Raw genomic sequence first — 16,427 nt, 5'->3', positions numbered from 1 at the left:
CCGTGTCACTTGCGTGCACGCTCACAGATCCCTGTGTCAGCACCGGCGGTGCTCACACTGCCTCGATGCTGTGCTGCGCGTGCTGCATCATGGGCAGCTCTCTGCGTGCCCTAGTCCCTCTGCATCAGGCAGGAGGGGACACTTTGCTGTCCCTTCCTAGTGCTCTACTGTAACATCCCTGAGGAGGGGGCACAGTCGGTTCCCATTAAATGCAGTCCAGGGTCTCCTCTCTCTGCTCTTGCTGCCCATTTCTTACCTCCTCCGACATCTCACTTCCCTGCTGTCACTTCTCATGAATGCGTGTCCATCCTGCCTGATCCATCAGGGACAGTCCCCAACATCCCTCTGTACCCACCTCATGGAAGCAGGGCTAACACAGCCTCTGCCTGTGATGGGGCAGGTAGAGCAGAGCAATAATGTGCCAGGCTCCCTCTGCCTTCCCTCCTTTCTGCCTCTTGCTCCTGCCCAAGCCAGGTCAAATCCAGAGTGTATTTATGGTGACCATCCCTACTCCACAGCCTCAGATTCCTGTAAAATCCAGCCTGTCTCTGCTCATCCCCTGTCTGCTGCTTGCTGGGCTGCACGTTCAAAGCCTTTCCCCATCTGCTGGTGTCCCAGACCAGTTCAGGACATGGTTGCTGGGGGAGCAAGTCATTACCCTGGGCAGTAGGTAGGGTAGCAGCTCCTCTCTACCCAGAACCACTTGCCATCTCCATAGCATCAGGCCTTCCACGTATGTGCAGAGCAGGACAGTCTCTGGTGACAGTCCAGTCCAGGCAGCATCCTATAGTGTGCTGCAGCAGCCCCACGCAGGACCTCCTGTGTGTGTACACATAGGTGTGAACATGTGTGTGTGTGCATATGGCATGTGCTCAGGTTTTGTTTGCTTCCAAGAGTGTCTGTGCAGGAACACAAGCTGGCTTGCAGCTCCTCTAGACAGAATCACCTCTGTTTTGTGCTGGCCCTGTGTTCTCAGGGATGGGTCTTGCCCATCCTGGGACCTGCCTTTGGGCAGTGGTTTCCCGGTGCCTCCAGAAGCCATCCCAGTGCCTGGTGTGCCAAACTGGGGCTCAGGGGCTCCGTGGGGAAGCTCTGGGCTGGCTCAGGGTGGCACTTGATGGTTTTGCAAGCAAAGCTCCTGCTCTTCAGTGCCAGGCACCTTCCCAGTTGGATGCAGTGCCTGGGCAGGACGATGCCCTTGCCTCCTTGCCCTGAAATCCCCAGGCTGCAGTTTTAATCGCTGTAGTAAATTGTAACTAATTGTTAGTGCATTCAAACCCTTGCCACTCCTTCCCCCTAAGTCTTCTGGGCCCCTGTGGAACACGAGGACATGCAGTGTACGGTCAGTGCCGTGTGGCCCGCTCCTGGTACAGTCATTCCCTCTGGGCAGTGGTCAAGAGATGAGCAGCGTTTGGCTTCCAGCTCAGTGCCTGGAAAAGCAGCAGCCACATGGTGGGGAGCTGGTGTCAACCTCTTTGGGTAAGGCCAAGGAGTAGTAAATGGGAGAAGTGATCCTGGCAGAGCCCCACCCGGCACACGGAGCCTCGGCACAGCGCTTTGGCAACGCTTTCTGGGTGCCATGTGCCAATAATGTGATTGAAACTGAACTGAGAAGGAAGGAGGGAAAGAGAAGGAAAGGGGAAGAAAGCAGGGATTGTCTGCTCCTGCCGCCCAGGCCCCGAGGCCTGCGGGCGCCTCCCTTGACGAAACAGAAATCAAACAAAATTACAGAAATAGGGCAAGAGCATTTGCCTAATAGACTCCCCGAGCAGGAGCGGGAGCGGGAGCAGGAGGAGGAGCGGGAGCAGGAGCATGGCACTGCCAGATCTCCAACCAGCAATCTGGGAGCCCACATGAATCCAGAGCACAGCCCCAGGCCCCCGGGGTCAGCTCCAGCGAAGGAGGGAGAAACTGCCAAGAACATGGGCTGAGCCTAAAAAACAAAGGTAGAAGAGACACAGAAAGGGGATGTCCCACATATCAGCATGAGTCACCCCCCGCTCAGCCCTGGCACACTGTCTGCGGGGAAAGCATTAAACTGTAATAATAATAATAAATTAATCATCCTTCCCCCTCCCATTGCACTTTTCATCTGAGGATCTCTGAGCACCTGGCAAACATTAATTACCAAGAGCTCCTCATGCCCCTGGGAGGGTGGGAAGGGACAAGGAGGGATCTCTTCACCTGCCACAGAAGGGCAGCTGTGGTTGGAAAGGATGGGGTGGCTCTTGCCATGGCACATAACATGTTCGGAGCAGGGTGAGGGGTGCCACTTGCCCTCCAGTGTGCCTCAGGGGTTCAGGAGACACTTGATGCCGTGGTATGGTTGGTCAGAGCGGCTTTTCCTCAGAGAGGATCCCTGGAGGGATGGGGGAAGAAGGGGCGATGCTGCCCTAACGGTGGGTACAAGGATACGAAAGGAGCAGCAAGCTCCACAGCCTCCAAGAGAGGAAAGAACAAACTTTTCTTGGGTAAGAGGCAAAGGAGGGAGTATGGGGAAATAAAACCCGATCCTGTGACTGGAGATGGCTGAGATAGGAAATCAGGCCTTGCGTCAGCTGCAGGGCGTGGGCTTCACCTGAAAAAACACCTTGGCAAGTCGTTCCTGCAGGGAGGAGTGGGAGGGACAGTGGGAAGTCTGCGGAGGGGATCCTCCGGGTGTGTTTGGGTTGTGTGTGTGGGTTCATGTGTGTCATGGCGGATGGGTATGTGTGGATTTGAATGCGAGCGAGCACACAGTATCATTTTCTTTGCCGGGGTGCATATGCATGTTGCGTGTGCGTGCTGGGATGGGAGGGGTGGGGAGCATTTGTATAGTGATGTGTGAACGTGCTCAGCTCCCTGCATGTAGAAGAACAGGTATGTTTAGAGGGGCTGTGTATGTGCAGTGACACATCCATGTTACAGTGTGTGTGCTCCTCATGAGGAGTCAGGAATACAGTGAGCACAACTCCCACTGCTTAAATACTAAGTTCATAGAAGTGAAAAAGGAGAAATCCGGGTGACGTGAGATGTGGTGAACTACTGGGACCTGTCAGCAACCTCACACCTGGAAGGAAGTGTTGGGTCCAAACTGAGCTATTGCAAAGGCAGAGACGAACCAGCACAAACATTTCTGGTGCTGCCCACTGCTTCCAGGGTGGGATATTACCTGGCATGTGCTGCAGAACCTGACTTGGGTGTAAGGACCAGTGCAGGCACTGGTGAGGACTGGGGGTGACGTTGCCTGGGCTGGCATCTGTGCTGGCACCGAGCAAACCGCAGCCAGGCAGGATGGGGTGATAGTGCTGGTGGGAGCCATTGCATGGTTAGAAACCAGGGGGAGAAGTCGGGGCGATGCTGATAACATTTTGTCCATCTCTTAAAGCCTGAGTGCTCAGGTGGGATGGTGAGCTCCATGCTGGGGAGCACAGCTTGGCTGGGACTCTGCTGTCCCCACCCTGCTTCCAGGCTCAGAGGTCCCCATGTGGCTCCATGTCACCAGCCTGTGTAGATTTTGGCCAGAATACTCATGGTTTTCCCAAATGATCCCCTTTCCTCTCCCTGCCCTCTGTGCTGCCTGGTGTGCTGCCTCTTGCTGAGGTGATGCGTTGCAGTTGCAGTGTGGGGTCTCTGGGCTCAGGACACTCTCTGGGTGCAGCGTGTCCTGGTGTGTGGAGCCAAACAGACCTGGGCTCCTTCCAGCCCTGTGACTAACCTGTCCGGCCACTTCTGGCGAGTCACTTCCCTCGCTACTGCCTCAGTTTCCCCATCCGTGTAGTGGGGTAATGATGCTGGCCTCCTTTGAAAAGCACATTAAGTTCTGCTTATAAAAAGGATTTAAGAGCTGGTGAGTTCATGGACTGTTCCCCAGCCCCAATGAGGAGCCCTGGCTCTGCCAAAATCCACGGAGCCAAGCGTGGTGTATTCACAAAAACAGCCTACAACCTGCTCAAAATACCTATTTAATCAGGTAAATAATCTGCTCGTTTGTTTTAAAGAAAGAGGCTTATATCTGTGTTTACCCAACACGCCTCTTAGAACCTCCCTCGCATTCTTTGCTACTTAGAAAAATAAAGCAACAAAAAATGAGGAAATTCGCTGCAAAAGAAAAAAAAAAAACAAAACCCAAACCACCCCTCCCGTGGGCCGCCTTCCTGCGGGGCATTGGGCAAGATGCTCTAACGCCGGCATTGTGACACCCACCGGCCACCTCGGGGCCGGGCCCCAGCGCTGCCGCCCCGACACCAGCGGCGATGGGCATCCCATCGTGTGACGGCTGTGCCCGGGGCAGCCCGCACGGTCCCTGTCTAAGCCCGAGGGCTGCGGGTCCTACCGGACCCCCCCCGCACCCCCGCGTTGGCTCCGTCCCCGCTCGCTCCCGGGGCTCGTGTGTCCCGCAGCGCCCGCCCGTTGCGCGGCGATGGGAGCGGGGCAGCGCGGCCCCGGTGCGGGGCTTCCCCGCGTTCCATCTCCGCCCCGCCCGGGCCGTGCCCGCCGCAGGTGACCCCGGCCCCGGCCCCGCACCTGCCCCGGCCCCGGCTGGAGGCGTGTCCCGCCGCCAGTGCCCGCCCCCCGCGGCGGCCGGCGCCCGCCCCCGGCCCCGCTGCCAAAGTGACTCGGGGAGGACCGGCACGGCAATGACATCAGTGCTTTAAACAACTTGTTATTCGGGAGCAATCAGCTGCAATTAGGTATTAATTAAGTATTATGAAAGTTGATTATTTAAGTGAATTCGGCTTTCGTCTCTCCGACTATGGTAAGTACAGCACAATTGTCCTTTTCCTGCCCCACAACCCCCTCCGCTCGCCGGAGCCCCCGCTCCGTGCCGGTGCCCCTGGTGCGGAGCGGAGCGCTCCATGCTCCGCCGCGCCTCCCGTCCCATCGCGTCTGTTCCCTCCGCCGCCGCCGCCGCGGGGCCGGGCGCTGCGGGCAGCTTCACCGGGAGCCGGTGCCCGGAGCCGCCGCCGCCGCCGCACCGAAACTTTTCCCGGCGCCGAGGCGGGTGCGGGGCCGGGGCCGGCCGGGCGCGGGGCGGCCCCAGGTGGTGCCGGGGCCCGCAGCCTCTTTCGCTTTTCTTTCACTTGTTAGACGGAAGTTGGCTTCCTCCGCTCCGCTGCCGCGGCCCCGGCCCCGCGGAGCCGAGGTGAGCCGGGGGCTCCGCTCCGCCGGGTCCTGCCGGGGCGAGGCGGGAGAGGATGCGGAGGGGAAGTTTATGAGGGTTTTGAAATGATTCTGCGTTTATATTTGTTGTGAGTTGTGTGGGTTGTTTTCTCTTTCATTTCTATCCCCTTCCGAGCCCTGGCGTCTCTCTGGTAAAGGTTGCTTGTCAGGTTCCTGCGCTGTCTAAATGAAAAGGAATTTAATTTATTTGGGACAAGGCAGTGTCAGATGAAGAGGCTGCTTATTACATTTAATGAGTATTGTGTGCTTTTTTTCTCCAACCTGGGCATATCTGGGATGGGTTTGTTTTTGTCCTTCCATGTGAGGTATAGGAGAGCTCCCCCCACCCCTTCACATCTCGCATGGAGGAGGAACGGCGGCCAGGCTGGGGCAATGTTTTGGTTTTAGATTACAGGCCCCGCTTCTGGGGCTGGGTGTGTGTTAGGTGGTAGCTTTTTGTGGTGCATCTGCTGGGTTTTGCTGGGGTATCGGGATGGGGAGAAGGGGTTGGGCTAACCTGGGTGTGGTGGTGGTGGTGGTGGTGGACAGGGCTCCATCGGGCTGGGGTGTGATGTGCTGGTGGGTTTTCAAGCCCTTGGCCAGGTTACATTTGACAGAGTGAATTTGGAGTTTGGTTGGAATCCCTTGGGCTGTGTTCCCGTACTCTTTGGGACCCTTCCCACCACTTTGGGCCTGTACCTGCTAATACAACCATACCTGCTCCTCCAAAATGGTGTGAACCATTCTCTCCCATTTAAAACCTAAATGGCAGTGATAGGCCCGACAGGCCTGCGCTGGCGAGCTGCCATGGTCCAGCTAATTACTGCCGGAGCCAATGTGTACGTGTGTGTGTGTGTGTGTGTGTGTGTTTTTAATAAGGACTAAGGTGGTAATAAACTGGTTGATGATTGACTGGGCCTGAACTATGTACTCTGATGCTGTGATTGAGAGGACCATTTTGTTGCCATTTATTCCCTTTATTTATTTATTTCTATCACTGATCCCAGGAACTGAGCAGCTCTCGGGATCCAGCCATGGGCATGTGGCTGCCTCCCTTCTGGATCAAGGAGCTGGGAGGCTGCGTGGGCAGCCCAGGAGTTAAGGATGTGGTGAAACTGCAGGAGGGCAAATGCTTTAATGAGTAATAAACAGTGATTTACCCCCGATCTCCATCTCCGGCAGCAGTGATGAGATTTGCAGGCAGCTGCCTCTGCCCCTGCTGGCCTGAGCCCTGCCCACCCATCGCACTCCTTGGAAAGGGCCTGCAAAACCAGCACCTTCCCCTTCCTTCTTGGAAGTGTCATGGATGCTCAGGCTTTCTGCATGTTTCAGTGCTCCTGTATGGGAACCTGGGGCCGCAGTAAGCCATGGAAATGAGGATCTGGGAGATCTGTTTAAGTCAGCATTACGGTCTGTGTGTGGGTGAACCCGTCTTGTCATGATCTGGAGGCAAAGACCTGCCCCATAATCACCACCTCGAACCCTTATCTCCTTGGGCCAGCTTATCTCCCTCAGTCGCTGGCTCTTGAATCCTCTCCAGGCCCTGGGGCTGAGGCTCCCTGGAGGCAGTGCCCGAGGGCTGCTCGCTGAGCTGCCAGCTGGCACCGGCAGCTCCAGAGGGGTTTCTTTCCCAGAGGGACTTGGTATGTGGGGTCTGAGGCTGCTCTTGCCGAGGGCTTTCTCAGCTCAGTCAGTCCTTGCGTGGACCTTCTAGGGCCAGAATCTGTTTGCAGTGGTAAAGGGTTGGAAAGAATTCATGGACTGAGTCCATCTGCACAGGATCGTGGCAATATGTTCCCTACATGTGACTCTCTGCAAGTCTGGTTGTAAATATCTTGAGTGACTGGGCACCTGTCACTTCCTTTGGGAAACTGTTCCCCAACCTAATTATCCTTGGTATGAGATTACAGGAACTGCTTTCAGAATGGGGACCAAGAAACCTATGGTCAATGAGTGGAGAAACGCCTCGTTTTCCACTCATAGGGTCATTTGGTGTCTGTTTTGTCAAATCACTGTTGTTGTTTGGAACATCCCATGGATAGAAACACCTTCTCTGGGCTGGTGCCAACTCTCTTTTCTTCTGACAGTACAGCTTTCTGGAGAGACATTGGCTCAGTCAGTGTTGGTACCGTTCCTGTGCTGAGCTCATGGTCTGCAGAAGGTTCATAGATGGTTCATTTGGGTGTTCAGGTCACTTTCTAACAGTCCTATGAGATATGTTGGGTGGAAAGCATTCAAGTGCTTAAACCTACCTAGTGAAGACTCTTCCTTGGGAGAAGGTTTTACCAGGGCAGGGATTAACCTTCTCATCATGGTGTTAAGCAGGGCCCACGTACTACTTGAAGAGCATGCTTCAAAGCTGGTTGGAGTCCGTAGGAGTGTTTCTGCTGCTTTGGCACTGTAGAGAGATAACTCACAAGAAAGACCAGAAAACTGATTCCTGAGATAAGAAACTTCTGTTTCCCTGCCTACATCTTCTCTTATTCTTTCTAAACCCGGTCTGGCTCCTGAAGAGTGGGGTCTGCAGGTGCTGCAGCCTTCCACTGTGCAACACAAGTGCCTGAGAGGAGTAGAGGCTGGTTTAGGACAGATACCTCAGCTGGAAGGGATCAAATATTTAATATGTAGCTTCCGTGTCATCGGTTTCTCTTTCTGTTTTCCTGGACTATTTATGCTTCCACCTGGAGTCCTCCTTGCTGCTATCGGAAAGGACTGTCTGAGCTTGGAATTTATATAAGGACTTTTCCTCCACAGCCTCCTCTGTCCCATGTCTCACAAGAGCTGCCAGCGCTCTTGGCTGCCCTCACAGCCAGAGCCTTTGTGGTCACTTGGACATCAGATCATCCCCCCAGGCTGCTGTGTAGCCTTCAATTTAGGTTTCCCTGTGAAAAGTTGGTTGAAAGTGTCTGGAAAGTAATGAAAAGTGCTGTGGGAGGTGCAGACAAGCAGTGCCGGTGCCGCATCTCCCACCTCCACCTGCGCTCCTTCCTTCCCTCCCTCGCAGGGTTTGGAAGGATGCGGCCGTTCCCAGGGTTTGGAGAGCTCAGGTGCCACCCAGGGCTCAGCTCCCACAAGTGCTGACAGCGCAGGGGCCACGCTGGGCTTTGGGAGAACCAACGTCCTCAGCTGCACTTCGCAGAGCAAAGAGGGGGCAGAGGAGGCTTGGCTGGGAGCAGGGGAGGGGCAGAACCTCCAGCCAAGAGTCCCACGCGGCCCCGTCTCCTCCCCTCCGGTTCAACGCGGACTGGATCAATTTGGACGTCTTCAGCAATAAAAAATGCCGATGTCGTCCTAATTCACCAGGCCCCGAGATGACAGCAAATTTACATTTTTTAATTAAACTAGCAGCCAGTTTTTATGAGAGGGGGCTGGGTTATGCAAATCAAATGGTTGTGTACGAAAGATTAGGAGAGTTTGGGAATAAATTCCACAAATGCTAATAAAAAAAAAAGGAAAGAAAATGAGAGGGGGGAGTGAGAGGGACATTGTTCCATTAGCCCCTTTTAGACTGATTTCCCTAGGGAGAAAGCAATGGGGGGTGAGAGATGGAGGCAGCTTTCAGAGACAGGTAAAATCCATTTTGAGGATTGAGAGCCCCTTGGACCAGGACCTTGTTGCTCCCTGTTTCCTCTCCCAGGGCTTGCAGGGAAGACAGAGGCAGACACCACTGGCAGAGGAAAACTTGCTGGCTCCTTATCCCCATTCCTGCTTGAGCAGTGATTGCACAGGCTGGAACACCAGCTGGGTGTCTGCAGCCTGGTTGAGGATATAGAGGGTGCACAGTGCTGAGCTGTCAGAGGAGTTGTGATGGTCTTGCAGGGGGAAAGAACAGTACCTGGGTGGGCAAAGCCCAGGCTCTGGCTACAAGTGATTATTGAGGGGGTTCCACTGAACTGCTCTGGATGGGGACCCTCTTGGGGCTGACAGATGGGACATGGAGCAGGGCTGGTCGCTGGGATCTGTACCCTGGGGCATCCCCCTCTTTTTTGGGCAGCTTTTGCTTTGCTCCCTGGCAGGAGCTTGCTGGTTACACAGAGTAATGCTCACCATGGGTACAGGGCTGGGCTTCATTCCACATAGGCCCAGGCTTTGTCTGCAGAGCAGAGTGTGTTTTGGAGAGGGATGATGATGCTCTTCCCTCCCCCAGCCTGAGGACCCCCTTGTTGCCCATCCGTGGGGCTGAGTCCAGCTGTTACCTTCCCTTCCCAGTGTGTTAACCTGGCATCATTCTTCTCCCCATTCTCAGGAGACCTCCCATCTTTCTTCATGTGATGATTCCAGAAAACAGAGCAGTTTGTCAAGCCTTTTTGAGAACAAACAGTTACAGTGAACCAAAACCATGCACTTCATTCACGTGAAATATGTTCTTGTTTAAGTTTCCCAAAGAATTCCGAGTTCTCATGGTGTTCGGGAGTTAGGTGTGGTGGCCAGGTACCGAAGCAGTTGTTTGCTTTGCCATGGAGAAACACAACCAGAAAATTTCTGGAGGCTGGGAAACTGCTTAAAGCTTCCAGTCCTAAGGCAGTTTCATGCTCAGAATAAAAGCTGAACAACCCATGTAGGTTGGCAAGAGCGAGCGAGGGGTGGAGAGGAGGAGATACAAGGAAAAAAGGATGGGAAGACTCAAGTCACCGGGTGCACTTCAGTGCAATCCCTTGAGGATTTGGGTGCCTCACTAGGGAATTTTGCCACCCATTCCTGGTTTTGGGGTGTGAAGTGATGATTCACCTTCGTGCACATGTTTTCCTTTGGAGAAGGTGACATTTTAGCTGAGCCTCTTGTGAAATCAGTAAAAACACGGAGCTCCGGCGGAGCGTTTCTGGAGGTGTTCCCCACACCCAACACCTACGTCCCCGTCACCCTGTCCTGCACGTGCACGTCTGCCCCAGACAGTCGCCCACCTCCCGGACACTCACGTGCCCTGTGTTGGTGTTGGGCTGAACTTGGTGTTCTCCAAGCTGCTCTCTCAAGACATCGCCTTCCCCTGCGCTCGGGTTCTGCACGCTTGCATCATTGTGGTGATGAGTGGATCTTTGTTAGCAGCAAGAGAAGTTCAGTATGGTCCATGCCCCTGGGTTAGGTGTCCCCGTGTGTCCCCTGCTGTTCCTCCTGCCAGGAATGATGGCCTGGGTGGCAGGGTTGGTCCGCAGGCAGGTAGGCAGTTGTATAGGGGATTTTTGTAACATGAGTTTCTGAGCTGAACTAGGGCCAGGTTCAGCCTAAATCTAACAAAGAGGGCTCCAGAACAGGTCTTTGAGACGTGGCAGAGTCTGAGGATTTGGTGTGGGATGAATAACTCCTAATCTATAAAGTGGGCATAATCATACTCCCCTGTGCAGCCCAGAGCCAGGGCTGGGCGCTTCAGTGATGGAGATAAGGGAATGAGGCCTGGCTGCTGTCCATGATGGGTGTGGGGTCGGGCAGGAGCGCTCCTCCCTCCAGGCGGGGTGTGGAGCTGGGTGTGGGAGAGCCCAGCCAGCTCCCACTTCCCGGGAGCTCCTGACCCATGGCACCCTCCATATCCAACTGCAGCACCCATAGGTCCAGGGTGGGATGCTGTGGACCCTCGAGGGGGGTTCTCCAGGACCTGGGCAAGTGGTGCTTTGTGTAATGGTACCATGGTGTGAGCCCCTCTCCTGAGAGTTGCTGGGAGGAAGAAGCAGGAACTTTCAGCTTCCATACATGGGAAACTGTCAAAAGCCAGGTAGCAACACCAGCTTTTGTCTGGTATTTCCAGAAAAACCCGGCGGGACCTGGCATCCCAGGGCATAATTTATTATGGAAAAATAAAATAATAAAGTCCCAATCCCTTTGAGGCCTGAGTCATAGAAGCATCTTCTCATTAAAGCAGCTCCACCTCTCCGCATGGTGTTTGCCAGCACCTTGCCTGGATGAATCCACTCCCCGAGCCGGCTTGCCCAGAGCAGCCCTCCTCCTCCTCCTGCTCCTCCTCCTCCTCTCTGCCTGTGCACCCCTCTCCTCCAGCACCCCTTCCCCTATCTGGAGCAACACAAGCAGTTCCACTTGTCAAGCCAACTTCTCCCTTCTTCAGGCCAGGGGGTTGTTTTGTTGGCGTGTTTTGTAGACAAATGTCTTCATCTCTTCACCCACCTTCCACCCCCTGTGCTATCAAGTTCCCTGGGCACGGCCCTGGCTCCCACATCCCCTTCTCCCGGCCAGCCACGTGGTGTGGAGGTGTGTGTGTGGTATCTTTCCATGGCTTGAAGCTCTCTTCCAAGTGGCCCTCTGCAAACAGGGGAAGGAGAGGAAGCTGCTGCTGGAGTAATTACCATCTGCATGTCCCGAAGGCAGGCAGCAGATGTTAGCAGAGGAGGACCGCATTGGAAGAGGGTGAGGGAACAGAGGCTGGGGAGAGAGGGTCTGATTTTTCCTCTTGATTGCATATGGGTATTTGTAACAGAAGCTGGGTAGGACAAGAATCACAGTTTTGCAAAGTAGAGCCATGCGCTTGGAAACTTTGCGAGGAAGCTCCTTTGCTGGCTCTCGCTGTGTTTTCAGTCATTCACTCCTGCTTTTCTCAGCCTTTTTCTATGCTGCACTATTTAACTTTCCTTGCTAAATAGCTTTCCTTTATATCCTCCTTCCTTTCCTTATTCCCACAGACCCACCATTCTTTGTCACTCTCCTGGACTTCCCATTCTGCCTTTGATTCTGCCTCGGTTTTCCTTTCCTTTCCTCCCCCCCTTTCCACCTCCCTTCCATTATCTTGCTCTCTTTATTTTTCATTTTCCCATTTGTCTGTGGGCTGATATTCAGATGAACGCACTTCTTCCACTTAAAGGAGGTCATGAATATTAGGATTTTTCCATCAAACAATGAAATATGGCTCAAATTACGGTAAAGAATAGGGCCCTTTTCATAAACCACCTGCTGGTTCTTTTGAAAGCAAGCACAACCACTCGCCTGCATGCTTCAAGCAGTTGTCTCTCATCTCCACCTCGCCAAGCTTTGCCATTCCAATTCCTCCTTCTGAATTTGTTGCTCTTGGTGGAGTGAGTCTGCTCTTCCCAGGCTGCCAGCACCCAGCGAGTCTGGGTTTGAACAGGTTGGGGCAGGATGGTGATTCTGGCAGGATCCTCGCTACTTTGAATGATGGTTTGCGATTGTGTTTTATTTGATTGCGGTGTGCTTGTTTGGAGGTTTTAGTTTTGTTTTCAACAGCATTTTGGTGTGAAGCTCATTACCTCTCAGCTTGGCTGCAAGGGGGATCCTGTATTCAGATGGAGATGCACAGGCACCCACCTTCTCCTTGTCTTGCTGGTGTGGACCAACCCCGTCCCCTCATCATGAGGTGTCTGGCTCAGGCTTGGACACCAGCCCAGGGCTCTGGTTATACCCTGAAGCCTGTGCGTGCACTGAGGCTGAGCTGAGCTCTCGTTCCAAACTGATCTGTCAGGGCTGATTGTAGTTCACTGCTGAGGCTGGGGTGGAATTTGTCTGGCTCTTCCCAGCGAGGTGAGGGCCATCCTGCAGCACCCCAAGAAAGAAGCTAGAATGTATCTGTGCTGAAGGTGAGACCCTGAGCCAGGCAGGTCCCCTTCCTGCTGTCTCTTTCCTCCCAGCTACATGGCTTTGGAGAAGGAGCTTTGAGAGCAGCAGCTGCAGACACCCTTCTCCTGAACCTCGGGAAGCCAGGGGTGTGCTCCATGATGTCCCACATTGCTTGTGGTCCTGGCTCTGCGCTGCTGGTAGCCCGTTAGTGAGGATGAGGAAGGCCGTGGGGCTTTGCCCTATGGGCCTGGAGAGCACAGGCAGAAGGGTCTGTGCATTCCCTTGGGAGCTGCCATGAGGCACGTGTGGGCAATGCCAGAGACGGGGACAACAGAGGACACTAACTTGTCTCAGACTTGTGTTTTCAGTCCAGCCTATTTATAATCCTCATAGTTGCTATTTTTTCCCCGAGTTGCATGGCTGTGTCCTGTCCTCGCTATCTTCCATCTTCCCTGAGCAAACCTCGCTGTTTTCCACGTGCCTGTCCCGGAGGCACACAGCATCATCCCTCTGGGGCAGGCACCGCTCTTCTCCAAGGAGGCATCTCTCGGTGGTGCCCTGCTTCCAGGCGCGTGTCCCAGCCCTCTCCCACCCGGCCCCATGTTTCCCCGGGCACACACTGCATGCACAGCCTGGGCTGTGTGAGCACTGAGTTTGTTTTGCCAGGGTGACCTGTTTAATCATCTCATTTTCTGGTGGCCGTTTATTCCTCGTTTCCACGGTTACAGCCCCATTAAGAGGAGAAGCAATAAGGCAGCGAGTCAAACAGGTAATAAAAACATTAAAGCCATGTGCGCGTTGGGAGGGAGCAGCAGCACTCACTGAGATGAGACGGGCCCTGCCAGGGAGCCTGAGCACACTGTGGGACCACCCTGTTCCATTCTCAACCTTAGAAGGGGCCTCACTGCCCACACAGCATCCCACAGCATCCCACCCCGCTCCCTTGGAGCGTGCTGCCACTTGGGACAGGGTCACTGCTGCCAGTGTGTATTTCCCATTGCTGTGCTGTCAGTGCAGAGTTGAGAGTAGCCAAAAGCACTTGAAATCAGAGTAGTTTTTTGCAGCTGTATTTTATTCCAACTGTATTTTAAGTCTCTGGCAAAACTTGTGGGGTTTCTGCTTCGTTACTGTGATGCTGGTGGACCCAAGCATTGCTCTGATCTGGGTACTGCTACTCTGAGAGAGTGCAGCCCTACAGAGCTGGGCTTCTGCACAGCTCCTATAGTACTAACTGTTCCAAATATGACTGTATTTCCAGCTAGCTACCTAAACCTGGAACATCATGACAGTGGTTTGAGGCTTTCCTAGGTGGAGTATCTGTTTATGGAAGGGCGTATTTCTGCAACCTCCAGGAGAAGGTCAGGCTCCATGGAAACAGGATAGCTGGATCTGTGCTCCCTGGGCTGCCAGCAGGCGACTGTGAGGTGGGAGCTGTTCAACCAGGAGGATGATCCTTATGTCCATAGCTAGAAATGCAGGGAATGCTGTGGAGAGCAGCACAGCTGGGAGTTACCTCTCCTGCTGGGAGGAATCCCCAGATTCCTGTTCTTCCATTGAGAGCTCATAAAACGAAGGTAGGAACTCCTCTGGAGTGAGGAGCAGGCAAAGGGCCTTGCTGTGTCCAGAATAAGGGGGTGCTTTCAGAGCAGCTCACTTTCCTCAAGGCAGCGTTCCTCAGGGGGCTTGGTAGGTGAGAGCCCTTTGTTACTATATGCTTGTTGTCCCAAACTTGACTTTGTCAGCAAGGAATTCGTGGCCTGTCTCCCTTGGGAAATTGCGGGCTGGGTTTACTCTTGGGCATAAAACCATGACCTGACTACAAAAGCCAGCAGAGTTACTTTTCCTTCTCATTTCCCAGTGCCCATGGAGGCACTGGATCTCACATGAAGGGGTGTTAGGGAGCAAATTGATGTTTTTAATACCTGTCTTTCATGTGAGGACCAGTGGCTGTCCCTGATGGTCAAATGGAGATTGAAATAGGAATCCCTGGACACCGGCAAGCCTGAGCTTTGGGTTTTCAGAGTCACGCTGCATTGGCCAGATTCTGTTTCTTTGGGGTTGGAGGATTATCAAAATTGCCACCTCTGAGCAGTGAGGAAGGAAGAGCTCTCTGGAGAATACAGACCTGGTGAGGCTTCTCTTTGTTCCAGCCAGTTGGTAGGACTGCTCTGGGAGCTGACTTGGTACTTCAGGGTGGAAACGATTCTCCAGGACCCACTCCAGCCTCTCTCCATGCTGATACAAAAGGCCCCATCCATTCCTGGGAATGGGAAGAGGGGTTTGACCTCCTTCGGGTGATCTCTGGCACGCTGTGTATTACCCAGGGTAGCTACAAACCCTGGTGCTTTATTCAAGCTGCTTATAAGTAATGGGCTTAGGCAAAACAAGCAAAGTGCGTAGATGAAAACTCCCCTGCTCCAGGTGGGTTTGAGCTGCTGGTCGCTGTCGTAAAGGAGCTGATGCCCAGGGGGTGGAAGGGTTCTGGGCTTTGAATGAGGATGAGTTTCACTGTGGATGAAGAGACAAGGTTAAATGTCTCCCTTATATAGATTGCCCTCCCAGCAGAACAACAATATTCAGAAGAACGAACAAGAAGAGAGAGCTAGAAACTAATCAGGGCGATGGAGTAAGCTAAATCCAAAAGTGTTCCACCTGCAGCTTTCTCTGTGCAATATTCTACCCCGTTACAGCCCCACTTTGGGGCTCTTTTTATGTATTTCTGGCGTTGTTTTGGCCTTCCTAGTTTCTCTTCTCCTGACTCTATCGGAAAGCTTGTTTGTGGCGAGCATCTGCGAAAGGACCTGGCTTGCTGAGTAAATGTTCAACGTGGAAATGAGCCGCATGACCTTGAGGGGGGGGAAGAGGGAGGGAAGCTGAGAGAAATTCATAAAAAGCTGAAAAAGAAAAGAACAAGGAGGAGGGAGGGGAGAGGAGGAAAAGATAAAAGGCCCAGCCAGGCTGGATGAAATCACACAGGAGAGGAATAGTCTTTCTTGTTACAGAACGTGGACGTGTAGGGTTAGACATCTCACAGGGGCCTGATTCTCAGCTGTGCTGAGCAGTGACACTTGGAAAAATAGGCCCATTTAAGGTGACTCAAGTTGGGCAACAAAAGTCAGTAGTCACTTTAGATCATCCTGGCCTGTGTTCAGAAGGGTGAATTCTGTCCTTGGCGAAAGGCCCAAGGGAGAGTTCTGTGTACTGTTCCCGTTCCCAGAATAGGACCTGGGGTGGCTCCTGCACCTCGTGCTGGTCCTTTGGGGCAGAAACCACTGTTCCCCAAGAGGGCTGAGCCTCTGCCTGCACCCCCTGACAGGGGATAGCGGTCACTGCATTGCAGCCGGGTTGTTCTTTGGTGTGGAAACAGGGCCTGGATTGACCCGTGGAGTTTGGGGGGGGATGTGGGTGTCTGGGAGAGGAGCTGGATGGAGAGAAAGTTGCTGTGCTCAGTGCAAGGGTGGTGAGGAGCAGCAGTGCAGGTTTCCCCAGCACCCACAGGGTCTCTCTGGTGTGTGAGATGGAGATGTAGATACTTGCTTTTGGAAACTAGCAAGGATCTCGATCAGAAAACACCACGAAGGCACTGTTCTGAAGGAAACACACAGGGAAGTTTGGGTAGGATCATGCTGCCATTGCTACCAGAGACCAAGATGTGAAGTCCAAGAGTTTGGGTTTCCCAGACTGGCTGGTTTGTGCTTGAAGGTTTTTACTTCGGTCCCACAGCTAGTCCTGGGTGATCTAGACTGGATGTTAAAAAGGTTTTACAGGGATTG

General features: G+C 53.7%; 1 protein-coding gene across 8 annotated transcripts in view; it reads left to right on the top strand.

Annotated features, from left to right (window-relative positions):
* Positions 1 to 16,427, top strand: part of CASZ1 (castor zinc finger 1) — a 281,496-nt gene that overhangs the window by 187,695 nt on the left and 77,374 nt on the right. For 2 of the 8 annotated variants that reach the window (XM_062604839.1, XM_062604775.1), the window contains exon 1: positions 4,580 to 4,738. The exons of 5 other annotated variants lie outside the window; for them this stretch is intronic. In XM_062604839.1, the coding sequence (XP_062460823.1) occupies positions 4,690 to 4,738 (49 nt within the window). In that variant the 5' untranslated portion in view covers positions 4,580 to 4,689. Of the gene's footprint in view, positions 1 to 4,579; positions 4,739 to 16,427 lie in introns of those variants that run through there. One more of the 8 variants, XM_062604814.1, reaches the window with a different exon arrangement.

Source organism: Pezoporus occidentalis, unplaced genomic scaffold (genome assembly GCF_034315485.1).
Source record: "Pezoporus occidentalis ecotype Australia unplaced genomic scaffold, CSIRO_AGI_Poc_V1 ctg119, whole genome shotgun sequence".
NCBI classification, from domain to species: domain Eukaryota; kingdom Metazoa; phylum Chordata; class Aves; order Psittaciformes; family Psittacidae; genus Pezoporus; species Pezoporus occidentalis.
This window is presented reverse-complemented; position numbering and strand designations above follow the sequence as displayed.